At 27.9% G+C, this 22,525-nt stretch overlaps 1 protein-coding gene across 2 annotated transcripts in view; it reads left to right on the plus strand.

The window, feature by feature from the left end:
• pdgy (acyl-CoA synthetase family member pudgy) overlaps positions 1–22,525 on the plus strand; it is a 58,404-nt gene that overhangs the window by 32,586 nt on the left and 3,293 nt on the right. The window contains exons 1-6 of one of the 2 annotated variants that reach the window (XM_089225883.1): positions 2,206–2,431; positions 7,279–7,553; positions 10,967–11,174; positions 15,501–15,866; positions 21,844–21,998; positions 22,068–22,245. In XM_089225883.1, the coding sequence (XP_089082009.1) occupies positions 7,332–7,553; positions 10,967–11,174; positions 15,501–15,866; positions 21,844–21,998; positions 22,068–22,245 (1,129 nt within the window). In that variant the 5' untranslated portion in view covers positions 2,206–2,431; positions 7,279–7,331. Of the gene's footprint in view, positions 1–2,205; positions 2,432–7,278; positions 7,554–10,966; positions 11,175–15,500; positions 15,867–21,843; positions 21,999–22,067; positions 22,246–22,525 lie in introns of those variants that run through there. The other variant, XM_015517112.2, reaches the window with a different exon arrangement.

Consider the following 22,525-nt stretch of genomic DNA (forward strand, 5'->3'; position numbering starts at 1 on the left):
CTATTTTCTGAAAATTTTATTACTATAATTCAAAGCCTTCAATCTTTGTCTATTAATGGTCTTATCAATTCAAATACAAGACAACGTGCACTATATCTATACTCTTCAACCTCAAATTTTTCATTTATAATTATTATGAAAATAATCGCAAAATACAGCGCTATCCTAGAACCGGTTACAAATATTTTACAAGGTGTATCAATGGAGCTTTATAAAGTTCGGGAACATGTAGAGGAATTGTTAAAAATGTTAGAAGACAATAGAACAAATGCAAATGAAATCTTTGATTTATTGTTTACTGATGCCAAATCTATAGCAGATGATTTTGAAATCACTATTACTTGTCCCAGAATAACTGGAAAACAATCAAACAGAAACAATTATTCTTATGAATCTCCCAAAGACTATTATCGAGTATCAATTTTTATACCTTATCTAGATTCAATAATTCAGTGTATTAAAGAAAGATGTGAAAAAAGTAATGGTGTTGCTTTTTCACTACAACACCTTCATCCAGCATTATTTATAAAAATGAAAAAACAAGAGTACACTGACAGCATAACTAATATTTATAATTTTTATAAAATTGAAAATCTGTTAGCTGAAAGTGAAAGTTGGTATAGTTTATGGCAAAAAAAAGACTGCCAAAGTATGGACATAATAGATTTACTAGAACATAGCAAAATATTTTTCCCTGGCATTACAATTGCATTAGAAATTTTTCTGTCTTTGCCAGCTACAAGTTGTGCAGCCGTAAGATCATTTAGCACTTTACGAAGGGTTAAAACTTGGCTTCGGTCTACGACGGGCGAAGACCGATTAAATGGCCTATGTATGTTAAGTGTCCATCGAGAAAGAGTTGATACAAGAAAATAGAAATTAATTGAACAGTTAATAACAAGGTTTGCAATAGAACAACCATACGAAGACTTCAGTCTTCTCTATATAATACTGTATAATACAGTATATAGAGCTAAGGTTATTTGGACACAAACACACTTTTTATTTTAATCTACGGACAGTGATTTTGTGATTACGGGTTCCTCCTCTACCCCACTTCGTATTTGATGCTGGTCTAGAGCTTCGAGAATGAATAACGTCTAAATGTTGACGTATATTTATAAATACTCATACCTTAAAACCAGCCAAATATTTACTTATTAGTGTAAGGCCAATTATAGGAACAACTAATTTTATTACGCAAAAAACTATTTTAAATATAAATTCCTAATGTGATTAAAATATTAAAAACATCTGTATAACCACTTGCTATGTTTAAGCTATATAAATGTAAAAATGCTTAGTTATCAATATTCTAGAGGTCGTCAAAACTTTTATCTGCAAATTATAAATTTATGGTTTACTGGCTAACTTAGTTATAGCTAGGTGTACATAACTTACTTTATTTAATTTATTTTCTTGTTTAAGCTATGTAAACGTTCCAATTGAATTTATTGTATTTGCTCTGATATAATCATGTTAACGAAAAGTGATGATGTCACTTTTATACCATATTTATCTTTATTATTTTAACTATAATATAATGTAATAATACTGTAAAAATCAATCAATAAATTATTTAAGGTATTAGGTAATTAATATTGTTACCTAATATTGCTGTTACTCTATTTTAGTATATTATTATTTATTCGTTTAGTTTTGATACATTAATTAAATATACTTTGTTGATTGATAAGTTTTTAAAATAAATGTTACTTTATTAAATCTAGTGAAGACATAATACATATATTATATGTACTGAATCAAATAAAAACTCGAAAATCTACAAATAATTTACACATCAGTTAATTTAATTAAATTGGATAATTTTCTAATAAAATAAAAGAGGTATAAGTGTTTAATAATATTAACAATCAATATTATTATTATCACAAGTCTTAGTTGTTAAAGAAAAACTGTTATATAAAATACAACACGAAGCAAAATATTACGGGTTGTTTAACCATATTCAAAAATGGTCCAACGAAAGATAAAAATTAACGTTTGAATATTACGACCAATAAATAAATGTTTGTTTAAATGTCGTGCCATCCAGCGATAAGTGATATAAGGTATCACTCACAGCTAAGTGATAATCAACCAATATATTATGACAATCGCGTGTCTGATAATGACGTCATAAAATAATGCTATACAAAAATGATATTTTGTATGGGCTGAAACGTTTCAGTATTTGTTCGACACTTCGACGTCGGTGTTGACAAAATCGTCAAGGGAATGAATACTATTGATTAATGCAGAACTCCGGTTTTTATTAAATTACCAAAGTTATGTTAGGAATATTTCAAAAATTAGTTATGAAACTAGTGTGCACTGAACTAATATAGGGGTACACATTTTATAGTTTACTACTTATAAAAGTAAGATGATTTGTGACCTCGTATAATAAGAGGAAACTTAACACATTCGGGTAAGTGAAATAATTTAGATTAATCACTTAGAAGTTGCATTATTGTAATTATTATGATTATTATTTACTTACTTATTTATTTATTTATTTATTTTTTAAATAACTTTTACTTAACTACATAATATTTTTGTTATACGTTTTTTTATTAATTTGTTTTTAATACTGATAATAATAATAAAAACTTCTTGGTATTAATTCGAGTAGTGTTTACATTGCGTTGCGTTATTTACAGTACAATCAAACGTAATATTATAATCTGGTATTATCATTTCCAATTATAATTACGGTTATAATGCAAAAATATATTTTAATTATTAATCATTCTGTATGATACGCGTATAACACTTTATAATATATATATTATACCGGTAGATAATTGAAGCTATGTTATTAATATGAAATTTAGCAATCAAACGTTAGTGTTTACAGTTTTAACTTCACTAAATATATTTGATACCGAAGAACTTAACTTTTCTGTTTTAGTTGTTACTTTGTATATAAAAATAGTTAAATGTATCAAACGTCATGTTTAAATGTCTTTATACATTTATTTATCAATGAGCAAAAGGTGAAACACCAAGTTAAATTATTTTAATAATATTTTGTACTGGATTTGCATACTATTTTTGTAAATATACTAATATCCAATGTCCTAATTATTATTTAAATGCCTACAATCTTGTATAGTATATAAATATATTACAATCAAATACCAATTGCTTCATCCAGGTTCCCTATTAACTGCAAAGTGCTTAAGAAATTACATAATACGATTGGTTCGTGTAATTTAGCAATTATATACAGAATGATTCATTGAACATGCTCACCGCATTGTTCAATAAAATAAATGTATACTCAAATGTCGATTTTTTAAATTTTAAATTTTAATAAATTGTTGTAATTTGTTGAGATCGTTTGTTTTACCTACCAGAGTAGGACGACATTTGAATCAAATTTTATCTAGATGAATATTTAGATTGTATTTTATTTGGATGATTTATTTACAATCATACTTCTTACATTACTTGATTAAATTTCAAAGATAATTAAGAAAAGAGTTATTTGAAAAATTTTGGTTATTTCATTTGAGTAAACATGGTTGATAATTAAATATATATATATATATTAAAAACAATAACTGGCATTCCATGATTGTGAATCTCATTTAATTCGGAATAAATGCAAAAATATTATAAAATAAATAACGTCTTCAATAATGATACAGAATTACTACTGACAGTACGTACTAAATACTATTGCACTTGAAAGAATATAATCATTATAAGTACCTATATATTATTTTAGTATAGTAGATAATTTGTATGAGTATTATGTTTTGAAAGTTTTGAAATAAATTATTCGAATAATTATGAAAAATTATTCGATTATCAACTTTACAACTCAAATAAAATATCCGAAAATTATTCGAATATCTGTCTTTGAAATTTAGTTATAAATATATAAATTTCGAATAATCAACTAGATGCAATTCTTCTCAACTCCACTGCCTACCTACTTAAGGAGCGTCCCGTTACTATACAAGCTTCTGTTTTTCAAGTTTTTCACTTTCCCCTTTTTTAACTGAATATTATTTAGTGGATGACTTTTTGAACATGTTGATGTAGGTTCTGAATTTTACATTCGAATAAGTTGTTTTTCAGTTAATAAATATATACATTAGGTAGGTACTACCTATATACCTAGTGTCCTATAGGGATTATACTTTATACTACGAAACTGATCAATTTTACGAAATATGAAATAATAATAAATTTAAATAATTTAAAAACATTGATAGAATTAGGTACTAATAGTGTAATAAATAAATAATTAAGGATTGATATACGTCAGCATTTTAAGGAAAATTTTAGGCTATATAATTTATAGTAGCTACCTATGTGGGTCCTCATTAAGAAAAAAGAAGTTTGTAATGACACAAAACATTTTTATGTACCTAATACAAAAAATTTAAAATATGGCCTTGAAGTTTATTTAATAATTCCTTACACTGAATTCTGAATTATTTAAGTGATTATGTGTGATGAATCACCCTGTATATATTTATTATTCTCTTGTATTCAATACATTAATTATATTTTCAAAATTTTATTGAAATACATGACATATATGGAGACGATATATTTTATCTTATAAGCCAATGTTAATAACTATTACGACAATGTAGGTAAATCCTGTAACATCAAAAAATGTATAACTTGCATACTCATTTAAAAAAATAAAATATTTTAGTTGCTTAGTAAAGAAAAAAGTTTTAATAAAGTTTTTATTGATTTAAAAAAAAATCATCGTTATTGCATTATATTGTTAACAAAAACGACAACACTGTTTATTTCGTATTAAATTCCGTAAAACTGCAAGAAAGTGAAACGACATCGCAGCCCGAAAGGCAATTATATATTTTTCATAATTAATCTAAAATCGAGGCGGGTATTAATTATTTAAAACTTAAAAATTCAACAACTCTGTAAGACGACCGAGATAAAGCATGAAAGAGTGTGCACTTGAAAGCCCATTAGCCGGGTTTCCATCATCACAGTAGTTTTTATTATTATTATTATTTTTAACTCCATAATTACATTTCAATGTAATTTAATCGCTGGAACTGTAACGTCGACGTAGGTATACACTTATTATACATTAGTTTAATTTAATTTCCAGCTTGGATCATGTACACTATTATACTATCATCTTATATCAAATATCAATACATTTGTAAACGATAAAATGATTTATATATTTATAAGCGTCCATCAAACGAATAAACTTTTTGAAAAATGTACGATTTTAGAATATTTCAATGTTTTTAGATTCTGATTGTCTTTAAATGAATGTAGAATGTATTGATTTTACAACAATGATGTATATGTGTATATGTGTTTTTTCATTCGTTTTTTCGACTTTTAGGTTGGATTCTGGTAGTGAATCGGATATATTTTGTTCTTTGAGGGTTCCATAATGAAAAATTGTCAGTACTGATAACCGAAAATACAAGGAAAAAACAATAAAAATGGGAAATTTTATATTTACCTAAATTCAGTTTTCATCAACTGAATTCATTCAACTTTTTCATTGTGTAAAAATGTATAAGAATTTTTAATGACTTACAATACATAGTGTATGTATTAGTATATATTATTATTATTATATCATTAATCATTAATCATTATATATTATGAATTAGTATTATACCTACAAATAGTTTAAAGTTTTTTTGATAATATTTAACATATTATAGGAACTTTTATAAATAACTTTTTTTAAATCGAAAAAATTTCCAAATTAAAATGTAGTTAGGAAATTATAAAATATTCAATTTGTATTCCTAATAATGCTTGAAAATGTAATACAAGATTTTTACTGAAATCTAAAAATCTTAAAAATGTTTAAATACATTTTCATTATTGAAATTTAAAACTACATTTTTTATGAAATTGGATATCAAACAAAAAAGTAGGTCAGCATTTCGGTGGTGGATGTTTGTCCATCGTCTCTTCGGCCCTCAACCAGGATAGTGTAATTTTACTGTATTCTATTTGAATGCAATGATTGCACTCGATAAAAAACGATTCTGAGTGGACGAGGGAATCTTTTTTATTTAATTCTGTTTGTTTCTATAGTGAAATCAAAGGGTTATAATAACAGCTTAAGAACGATTTATATAAATAGGTAATTTATATAATTATAGTTAGGAAATATCGTAAAAATGAAAAAAAAAATATAAAAGAAATGAAAAAGCTCAAAAGTCGCTCAAATGTTCTGAAAATTTTACCAAGTCTAGGTAAGAATAATATGAGTAAACAACCCAAATTTCAATTTTTACGAATGTTTTTAAGTTAAAATATAAAAATTTAAGTTAAGTAAAAATAAGTTAAAAATTTTAACCAAACTACAATAAATAAACTCCCAATATTAAAATGCCTATAAATATCTCAAAAATGACTACAATTTTCCGAACATTAAACCGTAAGGAACAAAACCCAAAATACAAAAAAAATCTCTTGTCATTTTTCGTTTGAAGCAATATTTCTGGTAGAAAATGTCGTCCGTAATTATTTAATATTATAAAATCGTGAAATCGTACGTTTTTTCAACTTATACCGTTTTTATTTCGAAAAAAAAAATGACCTCTCTAAAGTACCTGCTCAAGAACATTAACTTTCAGAAAAGATGCTACACTTGATACTTTTGAGCAAGTTTAGAGGGGAAAAAAGTGTATACATAATAAAAAAGAAAAAGAAAAAAACATCATTATTCTAAAACCAATGCATTTCTCGCTCCGACCAGAATCTAAAATTACGGTTTTAGTTATTTGATTATTATATTGAATGATTTTAAGATATTGCCTATAATAGTGTATAATAGTGTACACCATATTACCGGATAAGTGTGTATTAGTACAATAGCAATTTAAAAAAAATTGAATTGTATGAAATGTGTCTACTTACAATAGTAATATAGAACGACAGAGGGTCTCCGCTCAGCGTCGTTTTTCATACATAATTCGATAATGTAATGTCATTGAAATCGAATTTAATACGTCATGTATTAGTGAGCCACAATTCAATTACGAGATATACACTCGCCATTCATAATAATATAACTGTACAGCATAGAAGTTACTCAATTTTTTCACTATCGATCTAAACACTCATCTACTCTGATATTCTAAAAAAAAAAAAACGTTTTTTGAAAATTACTTAGGTCCTGCTGTCGTTAGTGTAATCTTGTGTAGTGTTGCTCATTGGTATATATTTTTAATTATTTCAATTTTAATAGTTTATGTTATTATGTCGGTTTACTAATTGTTTTTGTTGTTATTGTTTCAGGTGAAGACCTCCGCCCGACGCCACCGACTTGTTTTTAATATTCTCGTCACGCCATGATGCCGGTAAGACTGCAGTGGAGCCGAATTTTGGGCCGTGGCCACTTGCGGCGGATGTGCTTCCCGTTAATCAGCTGCAACGTCGCTAGTCATCCGGTCCGACATCGCACCGAGTCCAAAGTGGTCCGTTCCCCGTTTTCAGACGTCCAAATTCCGGAACATTTGGTAGACGAATACGTGTGGAACGGCCTGGAGAGATGGCCGGACAAAGACGCACTGGTGAGTGGATCGTTTGATCGTTTGATCGCGATTGATGTCACCCAACGACGATTCAATAATACTGTATATAGTTTAATGTCAGACATCGGAACTGTGCTGTGATTTTTGAATTCAGCAGATACGATTACGGTAGATATAAAGAGGAATATAAAACGTCAGAGAACGACTTAACCGGACATATAGATATACATGACCGAATGTCGTTTTTAAAAATATATTTACCTATTATAGACGACATTTTCTTTTTTGGGTCTCTGATACTCGTATAGTATAATATATTTAACTGTTACGTATCTATTTGTATAGTTATTTGTACGGACTGTTTGGAACACGTATGTGTGAGACAATATTTTGTCACTAAAATCCCTCGAGTGTTCACCCATCCGGGAATTATAGCGCTGGTTCAGAATGCTTTTGTGACTGAAGATACGGTACCACACCGCGCCACAATATCTATTTCTATGTTAAACAAAACATTAAATACTTCAATTTGTTTTTTGTCAAACCTGAATTTTCCTACGGTATTAAAATACAAATTTTTTTATTTTATTATAACGTTATGACTGAAGGTACAAGGACCACGATTTTTCGATAAATAACTTTTTTCGTTTTATGTATTCCTTAAACACACTACTACACTGCCATCATATTATTATACCGGCTCGAATACTGAATCTCGAAACTATAACGCATTACGCATTTTTCAGTTGATCAATTTTGAAGATTAATCGAAATGTACAGTCCCATAATGTTTGTGAATGTACATTTTGAAACATGTATGATTTTTGAATATATTTTTTGAGAGTATGAATTTCAATAAATTCTCACATATTTTATGTAGGTTATTCTTAAAAAATGTTCACGTAATAGATTATTATTTTCCTTTGATTTGTACTTTGTTTTGGAGGATAATATGTGATAATTTACGCAATACAGAGAGAGAGAGAGAGAGAATTGTGAAATATCAAGTGAAACGTGTAAGCATCGCAAATATATGAAAAACTTAGGTATACAAGTATATAATTTTCAAAAACATGCAGCTACACTAGTCGCAACATTTTATTAGAAAATAGAATTAATTATTTACTGTCATTATTTTTTTCCAAACCAGTGTTACTCACGCATGTGCGTAAAATACACATTTCGGAAAAAACATTAATTGAATTTCTCACACCTATACTTTATCGCAAATTTTTAGTGACTCATTGTCGTACATAATATTTTTTTTCCGAGACTATCGAACTGGTTAAACAGTTAAATTGTGATATGAGCATGTTTGCACTTCAATAGTTTAGTAAAAAAATCTTTTATTATTTACAAAGCCGTAGCTGGACCAAATATTTGGAAGAGGTTATAAGTCGATGTAAACCGTTCGTGACATATTTACGGTACATATCAAATGTCAACAAAACTTGTAATCTCACGATATTATTTTCATATGTTTAAGGTATTAAAGTATATAAAAATACTAACACAATATAATTTGTACTTACCGTATATTATTATAAATAATTAAGTTTCATAAATGAAATGCATTAACTAAAAAACTTCTAGGATTAGGAACTCAACCCCCCCCCCCATTAAAATGATCTTGATGATTTTTTAATGATATCGTATGGATGTGTATATGAATATTAATTGTGAGGGTACATCGTACGGACGTCTAAACAATATGCAAAAACTTAACTAAAATGGATCAGTGAAGTTACTCGTACATGTTATAATATTATACTGTATTATGCACGTCAGTGCAGCAGTGTATGCACGATTACACACTCGCGTGTACCTACATAATAATTACAAACTACTTTTTATCAAACGAACGAAATGTCCTCATTTCGCTTAAATAAAACAACCGATGTGAAAATATGTAGGCAAGTGCAGTGAGTATATCATTAAAATATATTCTATATTAAAGTTAATATTATTATTATAATATGTATATATATTTTTTTTAATATGACAGCCTCTTAAATATCGCGTGTGCATATTTTTCCGACCTTGTTAAAAATGTTTTTATTTTGTAATTATTATTGTGTGTACGAATTAATACGATTATTATAATATTATATTTTACGCCGACTAAAGCCAACACTAAGCGTTGATAACGAGGAAATGTGAAAAGGGCAGGTAACTATTTGTAAAAACTAAAAATTAAAAATTAAGCTTTTGAAATGAGTTGTTGAAAACGCATTCGCCAATTCATCAAGGAAATAGAATCATACAAGAGCAGATACGCAAAAATGTATCTATTGTGATGTGAAATGTTTATAAACATTCCAACATTATTCTGGATGAACGAATACCAGGTACAAATTTTTTTCAAGTTAAATTTAAAATTGTGAATAAATTTAACCATTGGTTTTTAATTCGATAATATATGTTCAACGAGTTGTAAGCATATTTTTTTTTAACAATAACTGAATAATATATCATAGCAAAGATGCAAAATATACAATAATATACTGAAAAATTATATATTCGTGAAACACGCGTGGTTGATGTCAACTTATTTTTAATTTGAACTAATTTAAATACCTACAAATCAAATGATCAAACAAATGTTTGACTAAATAATTTTAATAAAATGGAATTAAATACAATATAATATTTTTCTAGTTTAATTGAGATTGCCAAATGTTTCACCACACATGATAATACTATGGTAGTACTGTAGTAGTAATAGTAATAATAGTACTTGCGAGTATTGAATCGTAACGATAAGAAAAAAATCTGACAGCTGAAACGTCAAGTATAAATTTTTTTTTCGTGAAAATTTAAAATTTAAAAAAACATTAATCGTTACCTATAATTTAGTTATTTTTTCAAATATTCAAAATATCATCATAAAATTATATTAAGTTACCTACCTAGTTGTTAATAATTATTGTTAGACGGTAGAAATATTGTAGCTTGTTTTAAAATTTTTTTTATCAAGAGGACTTACAGTGGCACTTGGATTTATTGCTATATACATATGTTTCATTAAAACTATGGGTAGGTATAATTTAAATGTTTTTTTGCAATTGTTGGAGCAATTATTTGGAAAGCCTTGTTATTTTAGTACATACTTTTTTAATTAAAATTGTGTGTACTGAACTGATATTTTTTTCCTTCGCATTTAAATGCAGTTTTTTTTTATAAACAAATAACTGGTGAAATTCGATTTATTTATAATTAACATATTCATTTTACGCATATCATTATGCGAGCGTTGACGTGTAATTTTATCATAAAACTACGCGGATAATAATATAATACAATATTATTATTGAAGGAAAAACATTTCGAAATTTCGGAGAGACCTTATATTTTGTGCACACGTTTAACTTATTATTTTTTTCCCCTCGTTGACCTAACATATTTTTCTCGTCCGTTTAATTTGACTGTTGTTGTTTTTGTCCGAAACATAGGTTTGCGGTATGACCAACAGAAAATTGACTTACCACGAGACGAGATTGGCGTGCAAGAGGTTTGCGGCCAACCTAAAGAAGAGAGGCTCAACGACGGGCCAAGTGTTGGCCTTACTGTTGCCAAACGTTCCTGAGTTTGCTGTGGCCGCGTTGGGTGCCATTGAAGCCGGTCTGGTCGTAACCACGATGAATCCTGTCTATACACCATGTGCGCAACGGTTTCTTAATTACATAATATAATATTATATACCTTTAAAAAAAACCATCTATGTAGACGGAAAATAAATAATGTTATCGGTATAGGGAGAAATTTATGGAATGACAAAAATATATGCTGTACTAAAATATCCCACGGCTAAAAATTACATGGTAAAAAAATCCCAACACGCGTAAGTCAAATTCTCTAAATTTTAAATTGTCTGATAATATTTTATGTAATATAATATACAGTAAAACTTCTCCATAACTGAATAGCTTAGGAACAAACGTTTTTCCGTTATGAACAGTTTTCCGTCACAGAGAAGTAGAAATTTCATATATTATTTGCAACAGGACTATTGACATTTTCCGTTATGAGGAGGGTTCCGTTTAATAGAGTCGTTATAGAGAGGTTTTACTGTATATTAATTTTAATATTACGATTAAATATCAATAATGATATATTACATGAAATATAAATAAAATTCTTCTTTACGTCTGTACCCAAATTAACACTTTTTAAACGGTTAAACCGAATTTATTTAGTAGATAATTTTTTTTTTTTTAAATTTTGATGTATCTCAAAAATTTGAATAAGTAGCTTCTTAGTTATTAAATTGTTTTTACTAAGGATAATATTCCTTAAAAATCATTTTAAGAAAGTATAAAAAAAAAAAGTGTAAATACACTTACTATTGGGAAATAGTATTTATGATATTTAAGTCGTTTTTAAAAATTATTTATATTGAATGTTGATAGATTAATATCGATGACCAATATTTTCAAATCCATCATAAACCACATATCTTCTAAACTTAAACCAGGGACCTTTTATACTTGGAATACAAAGTTAAATAACTCAAAAACTACTCATTAGAAATTTGATTTCAATACATTAAAATTCTCAAAAAAATAAAAAAGGAGGGTTCTCATTTGAAAAACCAAATTTTGTATCGCCACAGGACACTCCTTAAAAGGCACCAAAAATCTCAAAAATTTGAAATATGGTCTTCGAATATACTTAAGGACTTCAAAAATCTGATTTTGAATAACTGTTTTATTAAAGAAAAAAAAAAGGTGAGCATGTTTGGTGAATTAAGCCCAGAGACTTGGAGGGTGCTTATAGTATACTTGATCAATTCGGTAGGTAGCTAAAGAGTTGCTCACCAATAATTGTTTTCAACTTATGATAAAAAAAAAAATTTTTTGTTGTTATAAATGGTTGGTTTTATTGGTGATTTAATATTAACTTATTACATTACTATAATAGTTAGAAAAAATATGGCAAATACATTTTCCTTATAAATAAATTTATTTAAAATACAAATATTTGGTACGGGTAACATCCATAGTTGGATAGCTAGTTTTTTATAAATTATGAAAAACCAATTAAATTATTCAAGTTTAAAACATATAAAAAAAATATTTCATTTATAAATGATTATCAAGTGCCAATAATAAATCATTAAATTATAATAATATAGTGAAGTCCAAAATAGTTTTTTATTTTTTGTAATATTAATATATTATTTTATATATAAAGAAATCATACTCAAATAACTTAATTATTATGTATTTATTCTTAAAACAGGCTATTTTTTCTATTTTTTCTATATCTTTTAATTGGATTTTCGTTGTACCCATTGCTTTTTTGAATCAGATATTTAAATACAGCAGGATATTTTTAACGATAATTAATTTTATTATACGTGTATAGATCGATTCTCTTGATAGAGGTGAACCTCATTACTCATTAGATTATAAACCTACAACCTTTAATAATCGTCAACAACTTAAATGTATTTACTGTTCAATTCTGTTTACAGAGTATATGTACTTTGATTTGTGATTTGTGCCTTTTTTTACTTCTTGATTGCCTTATAATTTAGATTTTAAGTATTTCAATTCAAGAGTTCGCCTAACTTTATTGAGTTTATGAATTGACTTCGTAGAAAAATGTATTAACTTAAAAATCTACAATTAAATTAATAAAAATACACTTATTGTTAGGAAGGAGCTTACAAATTACAAGTGAATTTCATCAGCACTATAAACATTTTTTATTGATTCATGTTGTTCTTTTATGAAATTATGTAGGTTATATATAATTTAGTGTTTTGGTTAGACTAATGGTTAGAGAAAAGATCTTTCAACGCCATATTATGAACGTACAATTTTCAAGATAGATAAATAATATAATGAATTAATATTTTCGATAGTTCTGTTCGCCAGTTTAAACAATCACACAATATTATATTGTAAAATTAAAAATTGTACTGGTTTTCTTGTACATTACATTAATACGCAAATAACTGCATTGATAACATGGATAAAGTCGTTAGCTGTGACACACTTAAAATGTAACGTCATGATACTCATACTGTCCGTAGCCTTTTGCATTTTTGTTGGTCTATTTTGTTTGTTTTGTTATTATTAAGAAATGTGTTGGCAGATTGCAGTCGCTCGTAAAATATTCCTACATAAAACATAGGAAAACCGAACCATCGAGGGACGTGCAACGAAATTACCTATTCAATACGCCGTGTTATCGAAATTTTATTATTGAAACTTGTAGTAAAAGAAAGTCTCGTGAGATATTGGAGAAAATGATTCTACAATAGTAGGTAAAAACGCTATGTAGAGAACAAACAAAAGTTGCATCTGAGTATACGTAGGTTGGTTAAGGTGGAATTAAGCGTTTGATTATGTATGAGGGCAATTTCAAGTGGTTTCGGAATAGTGGGTGGTCCAATATACAATAAATTGAATTCTTTTGGGTAGATTTTTGTTAAATATTGATTTAGGAGTGCGTTCGATGGATGAGATTCTCTACTCAGCGGGAAAGCGAATGTCTACGATTCCATGTAATAAATAATGATAAGTAAGTCTTGTAAGACACAAAAATAATAATACAACATAATATATGGTAGGTACGTAAATGTATAAGCTATAACTAACTCGCTATATTTAAAATAATAGTAGTTGATTCCGTGAAGTTTTTACAAAGTTATCACTAATTTCGTGATTTAATGTACATAGAATGACACTATGTTATATACTATATTGCAATCTAGACGTTCTTCAGACACTGATTATTATATTTGTGGTAGTTTTATTTCACGTGGCTCATTATATTTTGTTCCAGTGAATTTTATTTCAGTTGATTTACCTGAAAGGTTATCTTTGTAGCGTGTATAAATTTCTATGATTTTTGAAGATTTACTGATCCAGGATTGGTTTATTTGGTTAAAAAGTTATAGGGACAATCTCAAAGGCCACAGTTACCTCACGATATTAGTATCGACTATCGATACTTTCTGAAAAAAAAAAAACCAAAACCCAAGTATATAGAGTATAAATAGATATTTCCCGAGAGGATGATACGTCTTAGGTTTGAAATTGTTCACGTTTTCTTACATTTTTTTGGGCGTTAGTGTTCATCCAACAGTTTTATTATTTATTTCAGCATTTTGAAAAACCACTCTACTAGATGTGAAAAAAAAAACAAAAGTTGTGTAGGTATATTTAAATCCCCAAAATACCGAAACGGCAAAATCGATTGCAAAATAATTATTATACAACAGTGGTTGGAAAAAAATATAGAGGGGAAGGAAATCGCTCTCAGGTATGTAATCAAAAAACCATTACGAACCACATGCGAGTCAACCGGTGGTAGTATAACGACATCGGTAGTCGACCGGAATTTAACGAACGGTAAACATAAATGCATACAAAATATCTGAAATTTTGGATGCGTAGAATATGTCGATATTGACCCACACAAGTTATGTGGAACGTGATAATATAATATGTTATGTGGTGCAAACGATGATAAAAATAATAGGCGATATAATAATATTTACGCGATCAGGTAACATTTTTTGACTTTTAAATTAGAAGAAACTGGTTACGGGGTATTATATTTTAATCAATAAAATAAATTCGTATTCAACAAAATACTTACTTATAGTATTATATTTAGACATGCCGTCGTACGGAAATTTAAAAAAAAAAAAATGATTTGATTAGAACTGTAATAAAATATTCAGGTTTGCTATAAAACCTTTGTTTAAATAAAATTTAAAATGTTGATAAATGTTTCGTACAATTAATGTTATATAACTTTGATTATTGCTAGGTTAGGATTTTACTACAGAATTGTAGCAATAATATCGTTTGTATATTTGGAAAATCGGTAAGAAGAAATATCATAAGTCTCATGGAACGTGACTATAATAATATTGTTGAATGTGGCGTTTTTCTAAATTCGAAATTTCCGCAAGTCACATAATATTAAGTTTGTGCTAAAGCAACCGTTATTTATTTATTTTTTCAGTCGAAATCGCTCACCAGTTTAAAGACGCCGGTGCAGTCGGGGTGGTGACGATTCCCGAGTTGTTGCCCAAAGTTTTCGAAGCACAAAAGCTGATGGACGGACCTGGTGTGAGACCTCTGTATGTCATATCTGTGAACGGCAATGGCCCGAGACACAGTGGCGCTTGGGACTTTGACGAGATGCTCGATCCGATGGTGGACACTTCTGTTCTGAAAAAGAGCCGATCGAACAGCGACGTGGCGTTCATGCCGTACTCGAGCGGCACGACCGGTCTGTCCAAAGGCGTTTCGCTGTCGCACCGGAACTTGGTGGCCAACATCACGCAGACAAACCATCCGGAAGTCAATCACTTTTCGGACACGACGGGTATGATGAATTATTGAGTTTTTAAATATTATTAATATAATAGCTAGGGTTTGATTATTATTTTGTTTGTAACACAAAAAAAAACATGCAGTAACATTCAAATATTATAATTCGAATATGAAAATTATTTTCGTTCTGGTAATGTAAATATTTCAAATGCGATAAAATGCCTGGGATGTTTGTTCTTGAAAGTAATCGAACGGTATTCATGTTTGAATAATTGTATCACATCATTCTATTACTTTCATGAAACCGTATTTTTGAATACTGTTCGCAAGGGCTCCAGCAGAAATATGGTTAGGGGTAGGGGTAAAAGTAAAAAATAACTGATACACTGATAAATGTGACACAGCACATAATACTATAATTTTTTGATTTTATAAGCGACAAAACAATAAAAAATATTAATTATAATTGTTTTGGGGAGGCGGTCATGTGTTGTATAATAGTAGAATTTTACCATTTCACTACGAATCGCTTATGCTGCGATCGCAACGGATCTATTACTCCAATTATACTTACTCGTATATATTTTTTTTATTGAACTTATGCGGGGAAACTATTACCATATTAGCTACTTTAGAAGGTTTTTAGGAAATACATCATCCTGTGGGAATTTACGGTTGGGTTTTGGGACACGTTTGTAGATGTGGTAAGAAATTGCTGTTAAGAACCCGGGTGGTCACCCATCTGGGAACTAGTGGCATCAGACGGTGCTTAATTTTTACCCTCAGATCGCGTTTCGTTATTCATTATAATCATCGTCCCATGCCAAGGCACCTTAGGTAGGTACTTATATTATATAACTATATAAATAAACAATTAATTAGTTAATAATATGTTATATTATATACCGTGTGTTCACCAGTTTGGGGAAAACTTAATTTCTCGGTCACGTTATTTTGGAATAAATCGAATTTTTTTACAAGCTAGTGGTATATAAATACACATTTTTTACAAGTCATTATTAAACACATAAAACCATTTATAATTATTTATTATTGGTTACCTTTTGAATATTTTTACGTATACAGTTATAATACATTTTAATTAAATAATTTTACATCCGTATTATGTTAATCTTATTTATAACACATATATATAAAAAAAAAAAAAATAGGTAAAAATATTTGCCTATATAGTTACTAAATAAAAATTATTTTGAAGTATTTTTTTTATTATAAATTAACATCTGCATTCGAGTTCCGTCCCAAATATAAAAATATAATTTAAAGATATACTAGTTCCGTTCCGGGTTTTTTAAATAGATATACCAATTTCGTCCCGTGTCAAATCGAATAAATATCAATATCATATTAGTTCTAACTGATATAACTATGTTCAACAAGATTCCTACATCAAACTAAGAAGTACTATATAACAAAAGAAGATTTTACCAATGAAAACATGTATGGATACAGTTCCGGTCAAATATTACGATTGGAATTTGTAAAAAAAATATCCTATAAATTCAATCCAATTACAAATTTGTAAATATTTATGTTTTTTGACTATTAATAATATGAAAGTTTGACTTATATTTTTTGAATGCATTTTATGATGACTATATTTATACATATTATTTATTATATTTAGTATATACTGAATTTTTTTTTATTAAACATATATATTATTACAATTAACTTATTAAAATGTAAATAATATGAAAACTTATAGCTTATAGGTATCTTTTTTAATGCATTTAACTACCTATACAAATTGTTATGACTAAATTATAAAAATTATTAAGGACGGAATAAGTATATACCTTTTTTTAACTGGGACAGAATTGGTATATTATACCTTTTTTTTTAACAGGGACGGAATTGGTATAAAAAAAGGTTCTTGGGACGGAACTCAGATACGTCCAAATTAACTGTGAAAATGAAATTTGTGTCTTGGTAGTAGTTTTCAATATAGTAATATACGGGTGAAAATTAATAAGTCATTATCAATAAATAAAAACTACCTTTGTGTAAAATGGAATAAATCAATTTATTTCATATTACACAGGTCTTTTGCAGTGTAATTTGTTTATACATTTTTTTTTATTATTTTGCAATTTTAAATTTAAGAGCTATTTTTAAACCATGTTAATTGTATTTTCTTTTTTGTATACACAACCTAACCTAACCTAAGTATTTATGTTGCACGAATAATAATTGTTATGCTTTATTATATTTTGTTTGCGTGCTAACCCAACCTTCCTTTGAATTTTAAATATTTGACTTATAAAAAATTTTTATAATGCTCAAAAATATAATAATATGTACATTAAAAAATCATTACAATAATTCAAATAATAGGATAATAATGCAATTAGTGTAGGGAATAGAGATTATGTGATGTTTACACAATTTCACGCTAAACAAACAAAATTAATAATATGAACATATTTTTATATTTTGTTTGAGTAGTGCAGGTGTACTGATTAATGTATACTGTGTGCAATAAATTTAATAGTGAATAAATATATAGGCATTGTGTGTATAATATAATATGATGTTTTAATTATTATTGATAACTTATAATCTCTACAAATATGACGTATAATACCTTATTAAAAGTTTATTTATATTTTTAAATTTGACTTGTGAACTACATTGTTATCACTTGTTTTATATTTGTAATTAAGAACAAAGTACTCAAGTTTATTTAATATTAAAAAACAATATGAACAACTGTTTTCCTACCCCCATTAGCATAGGCTTTTGGAGACAATTTTTATCGCATTTTTTTTTTTTTTTTATTAATGATACCCTCGGCAACATGGGCCATTGGGTTTAAAGTGAGAAATATATATAAAGAGAAAAAAAATTACATGAATTGTATCTATGTCTAAATTAAACTAAATTTTGGTTAGAAGATTGGCGGCTGTGATGAATTGTATGATGTTGGTAATGGATTGAGGATTGTTGTTCAATATTTCTGAAAGTGATGATTCGGGTAGGTTGAAGCTTGTACGGGTACTGAGATATGTTCGGCAATCGGTGAGGATGTATTTAATGGTTACTTGAACACCGCAGCTTGTGAATATTGGAGGTTCTTCCCTGGACATTAGAAAACTGTGGGAGATTTTTGTGTGTCCTATTCTCAGTCTGGTTATTATTACTTCGAATTTTCTATGGATTTCGAAGGGAAATATCCAATTGTCAGTGTTATGTTTTATGTGGTTTAATTTTGCGTAATAAGATGTCCACTTTTGATGCCATCTTTGTTGACATTCCTTTATTTATCGCATTTTATTACTGACTTAAACTGAAAAATTATTTGAAATAACTATACAATCGTTGATATATCTATCAACCTGTCACCTGAAATCAGAAATACCAATATTCAAATCAAATTTCATTTTTTCCATATTTCAATGTAATAGTTTAAAACGATATATTATGTTCCGGGGTCAGCGTACCTACCTATACATTTTTAATTTTTATAAGTTAATTAGATTATTATTTTCTAAAAAAAAATCAGTCATTCCATATTCAATATATTTGTAATGATTACCTATATTAATATTTTGTAATTATTGCAATTATTATAATTGTAAGTTAGTTCAAATAATTTAATTTTTTTTAACTTATGTGCCCTGATTTCAATTCATCTATATTTTTATAAACATATTCAAACCTATCGATTTTTACACAGACCAACTACAGCTTACAATTTTAATCATGTAATATTATAATCCGTGAAGTAATGTCTTATAAAATATAGTAATAATATCGTTTGTTCGATTTCAAATATTTCATAATGTTTAGGTGTTTTGATTTGTAAACGAACCGATAATTGTGTACATTTAAGATCACGATCGGCATTCCGAGTAGATATTATGCAATCAAAGCAAATCTGAAATAAAATATTTGTCAAGTTTGTGCGTACTGCACACGTAAATTGCTCCGGCAACTATTTTAATATTTGACCATATAAATATAATATTTTAGTACAATATTGTAATTTTTGGGTTATTTTATGTATAAGATGCTGACTGCAATATTATTTTATTTTAACGTCCATTTTCACAGTTATTGACATTTTTCCATGAGACCTCGACTCGACGACTGCATTATATAATAATATTATATGAATAGAAAAATAATAAGAACATCCCCATGTTGGTTCGTGCAATTATTATATTATTTAAATTATATATGTATTTTTTTATGTTGGAAATCTCGGAATGAACAATTTGTGACCGCATCAATCAAAGATATAATAATATGTCAAATACAAATTCACTCGGATTTTCGGTAATCAATTAAAAAATAATTAAAAATATCGAAATTGTTGTTCAAATAATAATGTATTGCGTCGTATATCATATAATTATTTTTACATGCACAAATACTGTAAAATATAGAATGTCCACAAATAATAGAGATAATTATTTTTTATTTTCAATAGTAGGTTAGGTGTAGTGTACATAATATTTTGATTACGGTATCAAATTAATTTAAAAATGGTTCTCAATTTACGATACGAAATCAAATTTGGTAGAAAATGTTGGTACACAATATTGGTTGAATCAAAAATGTATGTTTTAATAATTATAATTCTAAGAAATAATATATTAATGGTATTACAATAATATGATTCATGACTCAGTGTTGTATCATTTGTACAGCCTGTTTAAGCGAACCCGAAATTGTGTTGATGTCTTTTTTAACATTTTCTCAGAATGACGTTTTTTAAAAACGAAAAACTATCAATTTATTTTGATATCAGGGAAAATATTATTGGTTTTTTACATCATTTTACTAACCATGAATTTATCATAAATATTATAATATGCAAACATATTTTCTACTAATGTTTGCTTATAAAAATAAAAACCCACTTTATATTTAAACATTTGTAGACCATAAAATATTTAAATCGTCGACCTAAAAACATCGCTGTTGCTATACCTATTTTAAAATTGTTGGATTATTTATATATACTTTAAATATATTATTATACATGCACATGAATACTGCAGTGATAGTTGGAACCTGATGGAATCAAATACCTAAAAAAATGTATTAATGATTTTATATTACTTTTACTTTTTTTAGAAAACTATTCAATTTTTCTCGTTACCTACCTATAAATTACAATCCTTTACACTTTAGATCCTATAGTATAGAATATTATTATTAAATGATAATAACCGATCACGAAAATCAGACCTACCCGGGCTGTGTTGGTATGTGAATGAATAGTTTATTATTACCGATCACTATTCCATGTATAGTTTTCTTATCACACTAAAATTCAAAAATCGGGTTTATACGTTCACTTGATTCGTATGGTTAGAACTTCAGCGTAAAACAAAAAATTCCATACCTCTATAGGTCCGAAAAGATTATAAACATTACCGCGAAATCAAAAGACTTGTGAAGTTCAAAATAAAAATAAAATAACAACCGTTCAATTATTTTGGAGAGGCAGTCGAGAACTAGTAACAATAACATTGATGAAATGCCATTGTCGTGAACAATACTAGATGGAATGAGTTGAAGAAAAACTAGCAAACGTAGAGGGATCGAGAGTGCAAAGACTTTCGAAATTTCCCACGATTTGGGAAATTAATATTATTGTTTTGCAGGCCCTGGTTTGTTTTCACCCAGAATTTTTTCAGAAAAAAATTTGTTTCGTAGACAAGCTATAAGTTTAAATCGTTTAAAACAACCGGTCACCTCTATTACGGTACTTTTAATGGCTAAAGTGTAACTCGGCATAACTGATTAATCGTCTGTTGTACTTATATGCACGCCGAGTGCATTTCTAGTTGTGTCACAGACCCAAAACACAAAGCTACCAATTTAATGCATTTGAAATAAATTTATAAAAAACATTCTTTAAACATCCATCATTATAGAAATTGTGATGGATAATAAATTGCTTAACACTACAAAGACGATTACGTCAAGAATTCTTGTATATTATTGTAAATCCCAAGTAATATTTATTAATGTTATTTATTTATTTTTTGTAGCAAATTTTCAAGAAGTTTTGCCGGCTATTTTACCCTTTTACCATATTTACGGTCTAACAATGATTCTTCTGAAAGGGCTGAGTTATGGATGTAAATTGGTAACATTGCCCAAACTCGAATCGGACCTTTTTTTGAACATACTTAAAAACCAACAGGTGTGATTTTGTTGTGTCGAGTACGTGACGGGAACATTTTTAATTTATTTTTATGATATTGTATTTTAGGCAACTGTATTATACGTAGTACCACCAATAGTGCTGTTGTTGGGTCAAAACAAAAACGTCACACATGAACACTTTCAAAGTTTGAAAACTATTTGTAATGGCGCTGGTCCCGTGAAAGAAGCAGATGCCGAAAAAGTACTGGCCAGAACCCAAAACAAAAATGTGCGTTTTTGTCAAGGTAACGTAATTTTATTTTTCATAAAATGAAATTTTAATGCTTATCATGCAAGTTAACCGTAATTAAACAGTTATTTTAAAAAGTGTATTAGTAACATTTATTTTTTACATCAAAGTTTATTATACATAACCATTATAATAAAATTATAAAGATCTTTATCAATATTAGAAAGCAATAAAAAAAAATTATATAAGGTCTGATGTACACCCAAATTTCAATTAATTAACTTCCAAGATTTCTTGCACACTACCTAAACTTCTAAGAGTTCTACTTAGCTACC

The sequence above is a fragment of the Diuraphis noxia genome, unplaced genomic scaffold (assembly GCF_037042655.1).
Source record: "Diuraphis noxia isolate RWA-SAM2 unplaced genomic scaffold, SU_Dnox_SAM2 contig0004, whole genome shotgun sequence".
In the NCBI taxonomy this organism is placed as follows: Eukaryota; Metazoa; Arthropoda; class Insecta; order Hemiptera; family Aphididae; genus Diuraphis; species Diuraphis noxia.